General features: G+C 45.0%; 1 protein-coding gene across 3 annotated transcripts in view; it reads right to left on the reverse strand.

The window, feature by feature from the left end:
• The window catches only part of LOC119978237 (actin-related protein 2/3 complex subunit 1A), a 73,012-nt gene that overhangs the window by 13,853 nt on the left and 42,026 nt on the right, over window positions 1-17,133 (reverse strand). For 2 of the 3 annotated variants that reach the window (XM_038819699.1, XM_038819697.1), the window contains exons 4-8: window positions 13,938-14,160; window positions 10,427-10,534; window positions 7,033-7,245; window positions 5,251-5,326; window positions 4,302-4,495 (exon numbers count right to left, since the gene is read on the reverse strand). In XM_038819699.1, the coding sequence (XP_038675627.1) occupies window positions 4,302-4,495; window positions 5,251-5,326; window positions 7,033-7,245; window positions 10,427-10,534; window positions 13,938-14,160 (814 nt within the window). Of the gene's footprint in view, window positions 1-4,297; window positions 4,496-5,250; window positions 5,327-7,032; window positions 7,246-10,426; window positions 10,535-13,937; window positions 14,161-17,133 lie in introns of those variants that run through there. The other variant, XM_038819700.1, reaches the window with a different exon arrangement.

A 17,133-nucleotide genomic window follows, 5' to 3' on the forward strand; every position in this document is an offset into this window, starting at 1 on the left:
GTGGAAGGGGACGATATGTCTTGGCGGGGGGAGCCACCCACGCTAGCTAACTAAAGTCAGCTAGTGAACAGAGGTGAGGTGAGAGGAGGGCTGCGGACGTTGGAGCCTGGATAGCAGGTTTCGATGGGCCTACGAGGCGAGTGAGAAGGGGCAGGGGGAAAGAGAAGAGATGGATGTTGGGGGATGTTGTTTCAGGGGGAAATGTAGGGGGGTTCTCGGGAGGGGGGGGAAGGGGTTCGATGTTAATAATGGACAGGGGCGGGTCAGGCCTATGGGGCAGGGCCCGGTGGTATGACGATGGTGGATAAGAAAGGTTGGGGGGGGGGCGCGGAAAGAGAGACCCCCAGTAAGTATAGTCACGTGGAACGTGAGAGGGCTAGGAGGTCCGGTCAAGAGGTCAAGGGCGCTTGCGCATCTTAAAAGTTTGAAAGCCAATGTGGCAATGCTGCAGGAGACTCACTTGAGGGTGAAGGACCAGGTGAGACTTAAAAAGGGCTGGGTTAGCCAAGTGTTTCACTCTGGATTTGATGGAAGGGCTCGAGGGGTAGCGGTGTTGGTCAGCAAAAGGGTATGCTTCCAGATGGAGAAGATGGTGGCAGATCAGGGGATAGATATGTGATTGTGGCAGGGGCGCTGGAGGGGAGATTAGTGGCGTTGTTAAGTATATACGGTCCCAATTGGGACGATGTGGGATTCGCGAGGAAAGTGTTTGGGGCCATTCCCGACTTGGACACACGAGTTGATTGTGGGGGGAGGACTGAAACTTGGTGCAGGAGCCAAGGTTGGACAGATCACGGCCGCGCTCGCTGGTCCCATCAGGGGGGGGGCGAAGGCGCTGGCTGGGCTAATGGTGGAAATGGGAGGAGTGGATCCTTGGAGGTTTCTGCACCCAAGGCAACGGGAGTACTCGCTTTTCTCAGCAGTCCATCAGGTATACTCGCGGATCAACTATTTTGTGGTGGGAAAGGCTTTGCTGGCTGGAGTCAAGGGGTCGGAATACTCTGCAATTGCAGTCAGATCACGTTCCACGTTGGGTGGATATGGTGCTGGAGAAGGGGGTAGCGCAGAGGCCGAGGTGGAAACTGGATGTGGGGCTTTTGGCGAACCAAGTATTCTATGAGAAAATTGAAAAGGTAATTAAGGAATATGTAGGTTTCAACTGTACGGGTGAGGTGTCGAAGGCAGTTGTCTGGGGGTGAGGTAATTTTGTTCAAGGCCAGGGTGGACAAAGAGGAGAGGTTGGAGCGGCAGAGGCTAATAGATGAGATGTTGGAGGTAGATAGGAATTATGCAGAAGATGGGGACCCAGCGAAGATGATTCCCAGTGGGTCAGAATGGAGGAGAGTTTATGCAGGGGTCGGGGCTGAAAGCACTAGCAGCAACAGCGCCGCTCCTGATAGCTCCGTGGAAATACTCAGTGAGTCCGGTAATAATAGCTTCATTGAAAATCTGGAGGCAGTTTCGCCAACACTTCGGGTTGGGGGCAGGGTCAAGGGAAATGCCGATTCGGGGCAACCACAGATGTGAGCCAGGGAGGTGGGATGGAAGTTTTCGGAAATGGGAAGAGAAGGGGATTAAGACGCTAAAAGATTTGTTTCTTCGAGGTCAATTTGTAGGGTTGAGGGAGCTGGAAGCAATGTATGGGCTGGAGCAGGGAGAAATGTTTAGATACATGCAGGTTCGGGACTTTGCCAGGAAGGAGATACAGAGCTTCCCGGAGGAACCGGCTTCCACATTGCTGGAGGAGGTGCTGACGACAAAGGGACTGGAGAAGGGGGCAGTGTCAGCGGTGTAGGGAGCAATGTTGGAAAAGGATAAGGCACCACTGGAAGGGATCAAAGCAAAGTGGGAGGAAGAGCTGGGAGAGGTTATAGAGGAGGGGATCTGGTGTGAGGTGCTCCGGAGAGTGAATGCCTCCACCTCATGTGCGAGGTTGGGGCTGATACAGCTGAAGGTGGTCTATAGAGCGTACCTCACGAGGGCGAGGATGAGCCGATTTTTTGAAGGAGTAGATTAGCGGGGGGCCCCCGCTAATCACGTTCATGTTTTGGTCCTGTCCAAAGCTAGGGGAGTACTGGAAGGAGGTGTTTAGGGTAATTTCTATGGTGGTGCATGTGAAACTAGACCCGTGTCCCCGGGAGGTCATATTCAGGGTGTCGGACCAGCCAGGGTTGGAAACGGGTGCGGAGGCAGATATCATAGCCTTTGCCTCGTTGATCGCCCGAAGGCGGATCCTGCTGGGATGGAGAGCAGCCTCTCCACCCTGTGCCCTGGCGTGGCGGGGAGACCTGTTGGAATACTTGACCCTTCAGATGGTTAAGTTCGAACTGAGGGGAAGCTCTGAGGAGTTCTACAAGTCATGGGCACTATTTATTATGCACTTTCAAGAACTGGATAACATCGAACATTAGTTGGGGGAGGATGGGTGGGAGGGTTGGGGGGGTGGCGGGGGGCTGTGTATATTAAAGATGACTATGGGTAATCCCCGATTCCTTTTTGTCATTTGCTTTTGTTAACATGCGGGGTGATGATTGGGGGTTGGTGAGAGGATGGGATCGTTGTTATTGTTATGACATATTTGTTGTTGATTATTGTTTGTTGTTGGTGGGTGGAAATTCGGGAGAAAATGTGAAAAAGGAGAAAAAAAATATTTAAAAAAAAACAATCCGGTTCTGCAACAGGGTACTTCCAGGGTCTTGGACCGGTGCGCTCAGTGGTAGAAAAGGTAAAGCCATGCTCTAAAAATCCTTTTAAAGTCACTGTCAAAATCCAAAACCAAAACAAATTGAGCAATATCGCGCAATATTAGACCCATTCTGAGCTCTTGGGGCTTGTGTCAGCCTTGAGGGCCCAAAACTTCCAACTAATTGCTTTAATCACTTTCATCATACTACATTTTTCAAAGAACCAAACACTAATATTAAATGTATGGCCCATTAGATTCCCGATACATTTTAGTGGTTGATATATGGACTAATGTAGCTTGTCTAAATCTCTAAAGACTTCAATTTAAATTAGCTAAAATTCTAAGAGCAACACTCAAATCTATTTGTAGTTGGTAAAAGCACAATAGTAGGAACGAACTGTAGCTTCATCCAGCACATCCTTGCCTATCCGGTTTGGTCTCTAAAAATCCACTCCTACCCAGCACACAGTGGTAGCATCCCTGCCTCCAAGCCAGAAGCTCTTGAGTTCAAGTCCCACTCCAGGATTTGATGGCAAAGGAAGGGGTGTTAATAACATGACCAAACAGGTTGAGTATCGGCCTGCAAATCCTTCCAAAATGTGCCAATGGCAGATGGCAAGGACAGGAGAGTTTTCCGATTTGCAATGAAAGTAAACGGCAGCCTCTATCATCACTGTTCTAGCTTCAGGACTAGAATATGGATGTAAACATGAATGTTACCACAGTAACTCAGACTCCTTGAGGGAGTTGGTTGGGTGGACGGCAAGTGTGGATCAGATTGGATTTGATCCCCGTTCCAGCTGGGATGCATTCGGGACCTGCATTCATGCAGCGAATATATAATATATAATCGCTTATTGTCACAAATAGGCTTCAATAAAGTTACTCTGAAAAGCCCCTAGTCGCCACATTCCGGCGCCTGTTCGGGAAGACCGGTACAGGAATTGAACCCGCGCTGCTGACATTGTTCTGCATTACAAGCCAGCTGTTTAGCCCACTGTGCTAAACCAGCCCATAACGGGCTGCCTTAGCCCGTTTAGCCCATAACGAAAGAAGAATATTGCCCGATAGTTTGATAACTACTCAGTAAATTTGCGAGTCAAAGATTTAAGCATGAAATGATCACCAGCTCCAAAGCTCCCAAACAGAATTAAGTTATCAAATCCTCTTTTCTGGCCCCTTCAAATTTCTATAATTTCCCTGAATTCCTATCACAATACATGTCACCCCAATCAAACTGACAGATAAAAAGGGGTTAAAACCTAATGATGTTCAGGATTGCCAAGTACCGGCTCCACTTGTAGATGAATGAGAATGATGGATGTATTTTGCTTTTTGCCATCTCATGGGTGCCTGAGAGTTGGAATGTCAATGAGAACAAGTGAAACTCAACATGACTGAGGTGGGGGTCAAACTGACAAGCAACTAAGATTAGGAACTCATCAGCAGCTCATTAGGCGAAGAAACATTCTTGATGCATAAAATACCAAACCACTCCAATTAGATGCATTTTGACGACCAACATAAACACTCAAGTCTCACAGAATATTACATGAAAATGGGCCCCATGGCAGTTTGGCTGAAAAACTGCTGGCCTTGACTACCTCAAACTTACGTGATACTGTTCTGGTGGAGAGTCTCGAGCATGGTATTTCGATCCTCTGTAGTTGCCCTTCTATCCAGATTGTGGAAGCGCTGCATGGCAGACATGTTGCGCTGAATGCTCTGCTTTGGAATGTCTAGCTTGGAGATGTAAGTCAATGAACCACGATCATCATACATGAACAGCATCGGACAGCAATCATGGCCCTACAGATACAGAGAAAGCTGTAGAACAGGCTATCCAGTTTAATGTCCATCATTGATAAATACTGATAAATGTGCACAATTTTAGAATCAAAAACCAAATCCTCTATACTACCATCTAAATCTATTTCTAATTAGCGTTTAGCAAGCAAGTAGAATCTTATCTAAAAATAGCACTACCAACCTAGTACACACATAAACATTAATAGATTAGATTTTGACAATGTTAATTCAAACAAGAGCGCCAAGAAGCAATACTGCGAGTGGAATCAGAGTGCTTTATGCTCCTGCTCTCCCTCAGTTTCTTCATCTTTAGTCCTGAAAGATTGCACCCCAATGGGGTGTGGTACCTCGGGTTGCTGAGCCCTCTGGTTACCATTAGTAATGTAGAAGCCAAGGCACCAACTGCTAGCAGACTAGTTGTTCATGGGTGACATCCAAGCCAAGTGCAAACTGCTCCATTTGATACGTGCTTTTCCCAACAGAGGCCAGTGAACAACACACAAGGCTGAATCTCTCCCCTCTTATCCCTCCTCCTCCCTCCCTAGCCCAGGGCCCGGTCATGAATTGTACAGTATATCCCATGGAACCCAACTTTTCATTGATTTACCCATGCCACGTTGGCTCCTCGTTCCTACTTTGATATTCCAGAACCGATGAGTGGCAGAATGCTATGTTCAAGACTTTTAATAAAGGACTACATAATACTTTGAGTCACTCCCATAGACTGTTGTAACATGAAACCAGGTTGTACTCACTGCTGCCACTATGTTATTCTCAGAGACAAAAATCACACTCAACAGAGGGAGAAATTCGGTCTTCGTTTGAGAAACCCTATAAAGAAAGATTACACTTTAATTCTAACCACTTATCTTTTAAGCATCCTTAGCCACTATTTAATCACCTATTTCCTGATTAAAAGGTAGAACTCCTACAGTTAAAGATGAAATTGACACAAGTCAAAAGTATTTGCCCAATTTTCTCCTCATTTCTTTTCATGGCAAGGCCCTTATGAGAATAATTCATGGACACAACCAGCTCTCTGTTACGAGTGCAGCTAGACAGTAGGTATTAGCAGACTGTTCAACTGTGGAAAGCATCATAAGTGCGCCATTCTCTTTTTACTAAGCATGCACACTTTCCAGTTGGGATCACTGGATGTGTTTGGGAGCAGAAGCCCTGGTTGATTTTCCCTCCATCTCTAACCAAGAGAGACTGAAGACAATTGTCAAACCACTGTCTCAGCTGAGATTAATTAACTCAAGACATATCAGGCACTTCCTGGTCTATATAGTTGTACTAAACTGAGAAATAGAACAAAATACCTAGTCATTTTTCAAATTGCTATTTTTAACACTTTGATGTTGAACTAAATTGGGCTATCAACCACATACTGAGAAACAGCAAAGGTCATTTTTTGGGTGTGCTCGTAATAAGCATGACCATAGCATACAGGGAACAAAGGTGTAGGGAGAGTACATTTTATCCAAGTACTCTTTGCTTGCATTGGCTAAATGATATTGCTGTCAAATACTTTGACTTATAATATATTCATTTCACCCATCACCATTGTACCATGGAGACCCAGAGTTTGATCTCCCTCGATGCCTGATCGCTCAAGGAGTGTCAATTACAGGGAGCAGCTCAATTACAAACGATAGAACACACAATTTCACAGTAGCCTAAGCCTCAGGAATCAATGCTAAGAGACTAGGATGTCAAGTGCCTAGACTGCAGCAAGATTAACAGGCTTCCCTCATTCTGGCCTAGAGCCGCACCAACTGCTGTTTGCAATAGAATAACTCTCCGATTTATGATTGGTATTTCATAACAGACACCTTGGGAACAGCCGAGCTGGAAAGAACAACCTCCTTCAGGGACTCTAGGTAAAAATAAAATTGCTTTGAAGAATTAATATCTAGAAACAGTATCATGTTCTTTCTAAAAAAATCAGGGGTGGTTTTGATCAAGGCTACTAGCCGACATTTTCTCCCAATGTCAGGATGTGCACGTTTACATGGCATCTTACTGACACCATGTGGTGCGAACATGCATTACACAAGAAAGCATTATGTAAAACAACTCAATACAAAATAAATGCCAACACTTAATACAGAAACAAAGGAACAGGAGTAGGTAGCTGACGATACTCAAAGTGATGCGAATTTACTTTGTACAAACACAAATTGTCTCTTCACACTTGCTTAACCAATGTGAGATATTGCAAATGTCAACCACCAAATTTGAATGCATTTGAATCATAAAATCAACACACCTAACCTCAATTTATGTAAATGAAATTCTAATTTTAAGGATACCAAACATCAACACTTCACGATTCAATTACAGTAGACATTTCCTAACACCAATGTATCAAAATTGCTGGACAAGTTTGAAATAAAAAACATTAGAAAAGTGGTGATTGACATATATGCTTAGATTCAAAACCCATCTTCCTATGCTTTACTTCAATAATTTTGAAATTGGAGGCCAGCATGACCCTTCGTTCATGTGAAAATAAGAGACGGAATGGCACTTACGTCATATTTTTACCAGCGTCAACAATAGATACAGTGCTGTCGTGGCTGACCCATGCCAGGCGGTTTCCTGTGGCAGAGAAAGAAACACTGTGGACCCAACCACCACTACCTGCACCCCCAAACTCTGCCATTACTTGTCCGAAAGGCATTTTGGAACCCCAGGGTGTGGCAGAAGGCTTTGTGTCTACTTCTTTGATGTAAGCAGAGAAAACTCTAAAGGAAATAAAATTGAATTGTCAGAAGAATATGGTGAGGGATGGTTAATGACATTCTGCATGGTTAAGTAAAAGATACAGCACGGTAGCACAAGTGGATAGCACTGTGGCTTCACAGCGCCAGGGTCCCAGGTTCGATTCCCCGCTGGGTCACTGTCCATGCGGAGTCTGCACGTTCTCCCCGTGTCTGCGTGGGTTTCCTCCGGGTGCTCCCGTTTCCTCCCACAGTCCAAAGACGTGCAGGTTAGATGGATTGGCCATGATAAATTGCCCTTAGTAATCAAAAAGGTTAGGAGCGGTTATTGGGCTATGGGGATAGGGTGGAAGTGAGGGCTTAAGTGGGTCGGTGCAGACTCGATGGGCCAAATGGCCTCCTTCTGCACTGTATGTTCTATGTTCTATAACATGACATCACAAAAACATTACAAAGCATTTGGTGTAAGACAGAAATGGTCAAGAGATAAAGTGGTAATACTATGCAAGCATTTTTCTATAATACAACCGTTGAATACGATGAGTAACTACCAACCTACAATCAGCCTTACAGAAAATCAATTGTTGGCACTATCTCACCCAAAATATGACCTCAACTTTCCCACAACACCATGTATAATTCCCTTAAAATCACTTACCTGCCCCTGCTATGTTACCCGAAACATCTCTTAGCAAGTCACAAATGACATTCTGTGTGACTGCGACAAAGGCAAACTAACCTTCCTCGTCCTTCTCAACCTGTCTGCAGGCTTTGACAGCTGATCATCCTCCCCAAAATTCTCTTCGCTGTCATCCAGCTTGGTGGGACTACACTTGCCTGGTTCTGTTCCTATCTACCTAATCAGTCAGAGAATCATCTTCACTCAATTATCTTGCCAACCCTGTTCAGTTACCTCTGAAGACCGATTCTTGGGACCCATCCTATTTCTCATGTTGCCCATCCAAAACCACAATTTTGGTTGCCATATATACAATGACAACCCCAGATCTCAGTCACTACCATGTCTCTTAAACCACTCCCTCCCACCCCCACTACGGTCCCTAAATTCTAAGTACTCGATGAGCTGAAACATCCTCCGATTAAATATCGAGAAGACTGCAGCCATCATCTGCTATCCTTGCCACAAACTTGGCTCCCTTGGCACTAACTCCATCTCTCTCTCTGCCAACTGGTTGAACCAGATTGGTTTTCAAATTCGGTGTCATATCGGATCCCAAAATAAACTTTCATCCACATATTCAGTCACTAATACTGTCTCAATTCCATCTTCTCAACATCTCCTGATTTTAATTACTCTACGATAGATTTAGTGTCTTCAGTTGCCGAGATTCCAAATCTCTAGAACACACTCCCTAAACCTCTCCACCTGTGTTTAGGATAGAGATTGATGGATCCATGAGGCAATAAATGAGGGATAAGAGGGGTCAACGCAAGATGTGGGGAGTAGGAGGAAGCTCCTGTGGAGTAGAAACCTTGACATAGGCCTTTGGGACCAAATGGCTCGAATCTGTACTGTAAATTCTAAGTCATTATAAAGTCTTTTTGAATACGATGAGTAACTGCCAACCCAGCGCCGGCTCTAGGGTTGCTGGCGCCCCGGGCAAGCTGAACTTCGGCGCCCTTGGGGGGGACGGGGCCGGGGCGGGGCGGGGGGTGGCCGAGGGGCCGGGGCCGAGGGGGGGGGCCGGGGCCGAGGGGGGGGGGGGGCCGAGGGGTGGCGGGGCCGAGGAGGGGCGGGGCCGAGGAGGGGCGGACCCGAGGGGGGGGGCGGCGCCGAGGAGGGGCGGACCCAAGGGGGGGGGCGGGGGGGGGGGGGGGGGGGGGGGGGGGGGAAGGGGCAGACACGCGGGGTGGCGGACGCGGGGCGCGGGCGGACCCGAGGGCGGGGCGGGGGGGCGGACCCGAGGGGGGCGAAAGTGAACGGGGGGGGGGGGGGGGGGGGCGGACCGAGCCGGGGGGCCGCCCTGGGGGCGGGCGGCCACCGCGCATGCGCTGGTTGGCACCGGCCCAACTGCGCATGCACGGGACCCGAGTCTATGGCGCCCCCAAGCACATGGCGCCCCGGGCAACAGCCCGAGCTGCCGGTGCCTTGAGCCGGCCCTGTGCCAACCTACAATCAGTCTTACAGAAAATCAATTGACAAGTAGTCTTTCTAGATGCTCAGGAAGAAAAAGAACTAATGCCCAAGGAGAAACTAGGTAAAAATGTGAGAGAGACAGTAATAGAAGTTTTTGCAGATTGGGTTAGATGAAGAGGGATGGACCAGTTAGGCCAAAAGACCCGTTTCCGATTTGCATAAAATACATAGCACTATGTTATAGCAGAGCCCTGCTCTGGTTCTGGAAGTGAGGGGAAGAGGCGAGAGGAAAAGTGGAGAAAATGGAATGGACACAGTTGAGGGTTGTTAACAACAGCCAAGGGAGTGGGAATCCTCAGCTAAGGAAAAGAATGGCTTATCAAAAGCACTTTTATGGAAGGTGGCAGAACAGATGCGACAGACACAGAGACTGAGAGAAAGTATGGTCAAGGTAATGGAGAGTCAATCAGCGTAAGGTGAACCCACAAACGGAGACAAAGAAGCTGAGGAAGGGAAGACAAAGAAGCTGAGGAAGGGGAGACAAAGAAGCCGAGACAAAGAAGGGCAGTGTCAGAGATGAATCGCCTGATGTGAGAGTAGAGTGGAAATTGGAAGCAAAGCTGATAACATTTTCATATTCAAGGTGAGGAGCAAACAGCACTAACAGCAGCTAGTGATAATTCTGCTTTTCCCACTTACAACTCCTCGAGACTCAACTTTTGTTTCTTTACTTATCCCATTACTACCTCCGTTTGCTTTGCACCATCATCCATTTTGTAATTTAAATTACTCAAATGTCCATTGAAACATGGATTAGAAAAGGGCTTCCAGCACTTGAATGGCCCTTTCCTTCTACACTAAAATTTTATTGACGACAATAATCAGAGCTTCACTCCAGGAGTTTAGTTTACCATCTGAATCCTTCAGTTGAATTCCTGTGGTATACATTCAAAGCTTTTTGAAGAAACTATGTACATGTTTCTTCGACATCAAGAGGAAGCTGCATGAAATTCATTTTGGTGTGGTACAGTATTGTATATTTATGACCAAAACCAGCACCCATAAAATTATATAAAAACTTCAAACAGAAGCTGCAGTGCCTCTCACCTGCATTTGAAGTCACACGAGCCTGCTGCCAGTAAGACATTATTAGGATGCCAGTCAAGGCTAAGGATAGTAGAACGAATTGGCTTCTTGATGTGTTTACTCACCCACCTAAAACAGAGAACTACAGCTAATTATGTTAATGCTTAATAAATGGGTTCTTTCATAAATAAGCAAAATATAAATTTCACCTAAAATGAGATTATCTTGAAACTTCCATTCATCTGGTTAAAAAGTATCTCCCTCTTCCACATCTCACTACCTTCACTGTTTTAGAGTGCATCATTTCTTGAGCAAGAGGATAGATGGGATCAGTTCCCAGGCTTCAGCAAATGCTGTGCAAAGCAGTGGACACTAGACACAAGAGCCTCACAATTTTACATTCTACCCTCGAGAAAGGAAGCATCAATTTGAGTTCAGCAATCAACCTCTGATGGTTTAGGCAAGAAAAATTAACTGTCTGTGTGGAGTTTGTACTTTCTCTCCATTTCTGCATCGGTTTCCTCCTACAGTCCAAAGATGTGCAGGTTAGGTGAATTGGCCATGATAAAATTACCCCTTGATTCCAGAGAGGTGCAGGTTAGGTGGGGTTACAGGGATAGGGTCTCAGTGTCTTTCAGAGAGTGGTTGTAGACGCAATGGGCTGAATGGCCTCCTTCTGCACTGTAGGGATTCTATGGTGCTATGGCTTTGGTTCAACATGAACAATTGTGGACATCAACCCGCATCCTATCATGATACAATGCAGCAGCATGATTTATAATGCAGCAGCATGATTTACATGCTGCAAGTTAACCAAACTGTTTATGGAAAGATCAAATGAAAAAGGTGATGCCAAATTTGGAGTGGGGTTTAAACAATTGCAGAAGTAAAGCAAACACAAAGGGATCTGTACAGATTTAGAAGATGGGTTTATGAGAGGAGAGAAGGGAAATGAACAGTGCAGTTAGAAACAAAATACTTCTAAGCTACAACAGGATCTGAAAGCATTAATCAACAACTCACTGCAATCAATAGTATAGTGCTTGCCAGCGGTAATAAAAGCTAACAAAATCTTTATGTAAGACCATGAGATAATAGATAATACAAGCAAGTGTAATGGCTACACGTATAAAATGGTATAATTCCAGGCGCTAGACAACAGCAATGATATCCAGGATTTGAAGGCAGCACAGGGAAGAGAAACCAAATTGATATGTTATGGTATCAGATCCATGAAGAAAGACTGAAAAAACTTGGGGATACTTTGCAGAAGACAAGTTTCTATGGTGGTATTATCGAAGTATTTTTAAAGACAGTAGAAAACTCAAATCCCGGTAATACATTTCAGATTGCCACAAATTCCAGAAATGATGATGTAAGCTTAAGAGGGAATGTCAAATACACAGGGAGGAAGAAAGTATGGAAACTTTTCAGAAGGAATTGGATAGATATTTTAAGGGAATGTAGGACTGAGACATATTCACTTCAGGGATCAGGAAGTTAGATTACAGCATATTTCCATTGCTGTGGCGTCTATAAAAAAGATACATTTTGATCAACACTTGCCAAGACTCAGCTGATCTGTACAAACCAGGAAGGTCCTAAATTTTACACTCCGTCAGTGCTATTTAGCAGAGTGCTAGCAGGAGAGCAACAACTGTACACTGTACCCATGGATTCGATGAGCAGAGATACAAACGCTGGCACTGGATATCTATCTACCAGTTTCTGCTGCAAGGCACATGCCTGTGAATGAAGATGTGGCTATGATGCACCCAGTGGTCGAATATCTAGTCATCACTAACTATTTAAGTTTATACATATAATAGGAGTATAGTAGTGGAGGACACCGAGTACCTAAGAAATGAGCCAAGCAAGGAGTCATCGCATTCAGGAGATGAGTTGGTCAGGACAATGATAGAAAAATACCGTAAAACAAAGCATTTTAACAAATAGTGTTTGAAGACTGCTGTTTATTTAGAGATCCTTCTATTCTCGTGTATATTTTCCCCCAGATGCCGAATAAAATGGGCATATTTTAAAAGATACTCCGGAATCATATTTAAGCAGTTTAAAATGTCTTTGTTCAAAACAGCTGGAGGTTAAACCCAGCATGAACAAATTAGAGCTAAAATAACTCCACAGTTAAAAATACATTTGTCATTGAAACAATGTCACCTATCTTCAGCAGAAGATGACCTGAATAATCCTCTATGTAGCTTGTCCACAATGACTAACAGAAAGAAAAAAAATCCATGGTCTAATTTTCTTCTATCCGTTTAAATGTTTAACAGTCCCTTTCAGGAATGCAGAACAAGGCTCGACAGTAAAACCCCAGCATTTGCAAATATTATAAATTAGTAAATACTTCACACAGATTCACTCTAAACGAATAAAACTATCTGGCATCCAGGCATAGTTTCAAACCATATTATTTACCTATATTAATGACATCAGATGAAAGGACTGAGTGTAACCTATGTTTGATGATACAAAGCTTGAAGGGATAAGCTGTAAGGAGAACATTGTCTGCAAAGGGATAGATAGACTAAGTGGGTGGAAAAGAAGATGGCAGATGGAATATAATGCATGAAACGCGAGGTAAGAATAGAAAAAAGGCTTTTATATGGTGAGAAACTACGGTTGAGTGTCTTTGGAATTTTCTACATCAGGGGCTGTGAATGTTTAGTTGAGTATAATGAGGTTGGGGGCTGCTTTAGCTCAGTTGGCTGGACAGCTGGCTTGTGATGCAGAGAAAGGCCAACTGCACGGCTTCAATCCCCGCACTGGCTGAGGTTATTCATGAAGGTCCCACCTTCTCAATGTTGCCCCTCGCCTGAGGTGTGGTGATCCTCAGGTTAAATCACCACCAGGCAGCTCTCGTTCTCAAAAGGGGAAAACAGCCTTTGGTCATCTGGGACTATGGAAAGCGGTTAGCACTGTTGCTTCACAGCGCCAGGGTCCCAGATTCGATTCCCAGCTTGGGTCACTGTGAGGACTCTGCACGTTCCCCCCGTGTCTTCGTGGGTTTCCTCCGGTTTCCTCCCTCAAGTCCCGAAAAATGTGCTGTCAGGTAATTTGGGCATTCTTAATTCTCCCTCAGTGTACCCGAACAGGCGGGAATTATGGCTACTAGGGACATTTCACGGTAACTTCATAGCAGTGTTAATGTAAGCCTACTTGTGGCAATAAAGATTATTTACTTTTATGTGGAGATTGCCAAATTTAAATTGAGTTTAAGGTCAAGATCAGCCATAATCTTATTAAATAACAGAGCAGGCTTGAGGGGACGTATGGCCTAATCTTCCTCCAATTTATTGAGTTCTTAAAACTATACGGCATTTGCTCGTCAATAAAACTCAATAACCTAAAATCCTATATATTTTTACTATAAAAGTAAGGCCCCATGGCTATTATGCATTTGACGACAGGAAATAGAACATAGACATCTAACAAAACAGTACTAAATGCTCTAATTCCTTAGACGGCACCTAATGCTGTCGGCACTCGATTTTATCAAATACTCACTCACCAATCATTTTCTCCTTCAAAGTAGCACACTGAGATCAGCCGAGCACCACTACCTACTGCAAACTTATTTTCCTGAGGAGACCACTTCACAAACGTTGCTGCGCGGTTAATTCGTAGAATGACCAATGTTGGCTTCCATACACCGTCTTTCTGACTCCATACATAAGCATTACGGTCAGCGCCACAGGTTACAATGCGATCACTCTGGGGAGCCCAGTCAATGCCTGTACAGATAGCATAGCAATCAATTAGTTTGAATTGTTTACAAAACCAACAACTAAAACATGCCACAAAAGCTGTTACATTTCTTAGATTTCAAATGCCAAAAAAAAGTAAGGACTCCCTGCCCCACAAAGGAGTAGTTAAGCTCAGGCCCATCATTTCTGTGGCTAGTGTGTCAAAAAAAATGGTTTAAAACATGTAATTATTGATTTTATATTTCAATTATAAATAACCTACTGTTGCTAGTTAGTTATTAGAAATAATGGTAAAATTAGCAGTTGCCATGGTGGTAACATCTGTCCAAGTCTAATTTAAAGGATGAATATTAAAATTGTCCACTATTTACAAGTTAAAAAAAAAAATTGTTCCACAGCATGCAGTTTGTGCTTTTGAAATGTTATGTCCAAAGATTCTACAATATTTATTGACTCAAGTTACTTTACCCATCATACAGAAAATACAACCAGATGACATGCCAGTCACACTTTCAAGTCAACAGGAGATACAACAAAATTTCTAGTACACGTTTCCCAATCTGCTCTTAATAAACAAAAACCCTGTTGTATGTGTGTGCATGTGCATCATGGCTGAAAGCAGATTTAATATAAATTATACGGTTTAAAAACAAGCAATCAAGACACAAGAGTTTAGCAATTCTAAAATATTCTTCCTTTCAGGTTCTTCTATCACAATAAATATCCAAAATGCCATGTTCCATGAATTAGACGCTTGCAAAGCACCTGCCCATTCACACAAGTGGTTAGGATCTGGAATAAACTGTCTAAGTGTGTGGTGGAGGCAGGGTTAATTGAGGCAATCAAAAGGGAACTGGATCATTATCTGAAAAAGAAGATTGTGCAAGCGGGGAAAAGGCGAGGGAGTGGCACAAGGTGAGAGCCAGCACAGACATGGTGGTCAATGAGCCGTCCAGCCTTCTTCTGTGCTGTAATCATTCTAGGATTCCAAAACTTACACTAACATTGTACACTCAGCAAAATACAATTAAAACATTTACTTGAGCTCAGTTAGAGAGGTGGTAGCATAGTGCTCTGGGAACATGGTTTCAAATACTACCACAGCAGATGGTGGAACTAAAATTCAATTAATGAATCTGGAAATAAAGCTAGTTTCAATAACGATGATCGTGACAATCAGCAGCAATTGTTCACTAATGTACTTTAGGGAAGGCCTAGTCTGGCCTTCATGTGACTCCAGAAGCACAGCAATATGGTTGACTCGCAAATGCCCTCTCTAGTGACCGAGCAAGCCACTCACTTCAAGGGAAATAAGGGGCTGCCAACACATGCTGGCCTTGCTAGTGGTACCCACATCCCATGAATTCTTCCTCAGTGTACCCGAACAGGCACCGGAGTGCGGCGACTAGGGGATTTTCACAGTTACTTCATTGCAGTGTTAATGTAAGCCAACTTGTGACACTAATTAAGATTATTATTCTGTCTGTTGCAAGTGCACTCTGCCAAACCCACCGAAATTAACATGCTCTGTAAAATGTGGCAAAATTTTGTATAAATCATTAAGTTTCTTTGTCGCACAGTGAGTGAACATACAGGGCAACAGCTCCGATTATCAGTATAACTCACCTTTACATACAAATACTCAATAAAAAGTGTGGCCCATTTGCCACCAGTGATCACGCTCAAGTTGAATAAAATATTTTTTTTTTCAATAAACATTTTGTTGAGGTATTTTTAGTTTTACAACAATGACAAAATAAACACTTGCATGAATCAATAAACATAGTTCAAAAAGCTGTCTCCCTCCCTTACAGGTCCCACCTTTATTAACCCCCTACTTTAAGCTAGACTACCCCCCCCCCCCCCCCCCCCCCTGCTGCCGATTAATTTTCTGCAAAGAAGTCAATGAACGGTTGCCACCTCTCAACATTGACCCTCTCAAGGCAAACTTAATTTTCTCCAAACAGAGAAAGCGAGCAATGTCAGTTAGCCCTCCGACTTCGGGGGCTTTGAGTCCCTCCAAGCTAATAGTATCCATCTCCGGGCTACCAGGGAAGCAAAGGACCAGAACACGTCTGCTTCTTCTCCTCCTGATTCCCGAATCTTCTGACACCCCGAAAATCGCCACCTCTGGACTCGGTGCCACCCTGGTCTTTAACACCGTGGACATGACATCTACAAACCCCTGCCAGAATCCCCTGAACTTAAGGCGTGTCCAAAATATGTATACATGGTTCTCTGCCCCCCCCCCCCCCCCCCGCACAGCCCTTGTGCACCGTATCTTCATACCCCAAAGAACCTGCTCATCCGGGCCACTGTCATGTGGGCCCAATGAATGTCCTTAAACTATATCAGGCGAGCCTGGTGCATGTTGTGGACCGCGTTGACTCTACTCAACGCATCCGCCCTGAGAACCATCCTCTATCTGTCCCTCCTAACTCCTCTTCCATTTGCGCTTCAGCTCCTCAGTCTGCGTGCCCTCTGACCGCATGAGCTCCATACAGATGTCAGAGACCTTCCTTCTCCCACCCACACTCTGGAAACTACCCGATACCTGTATCCCCCCCGCTTAGTGGTAGGAGCAGGCAGGTTGAGAACCTGCCTACGTAGGAAGTCCCGCACCTGCAGTACCTAAATTTGTTTCCCCTCGCCAATCCAAATTTCTCCAACCAGCTCCCTCAAGCTAGGAAAGCTCCCCTCTACAACATATCCCCCATCCTCTCAATCCTGCCCTCGCCATCTCAGAAACTCCCCCGTCCAACCTTCCCGGGGCAAACCAGTGATTATTACAAATTGGAGACCAGACCGATGCTCCCTCCGCTCCCACATGCTTCCTCCATTGCCCCCAGACTCTCAGGGCCGCCACCACCACAGGGGCTGGGTGGAGCACCGTGCAGGCGGGACAGCAGAGGCGCCGTTATCAACGCCCCCAAACTGGTGCCCTGACATGAGGCCGCCTCCACACGCTCCCATGTCGACACCCTGTCCCCCCCCCCCCCC

This window comes from Scyliorhinus canicula, chromosome 15 (genome assembly GCF_902713615.1).
Source record: "Scyliorhinus canicula chromosome 15, sScyCan1.1, whole genome shotgun sequence".
Taxonomy (NCBI): domain Eukaryota; kingdom Metazoa; phylum Chordata; class Chondrichthyes; order Carcharhiniformes; family Scyliorhinidae; genus Scyliorhinus; species Scyliorhinus canicula.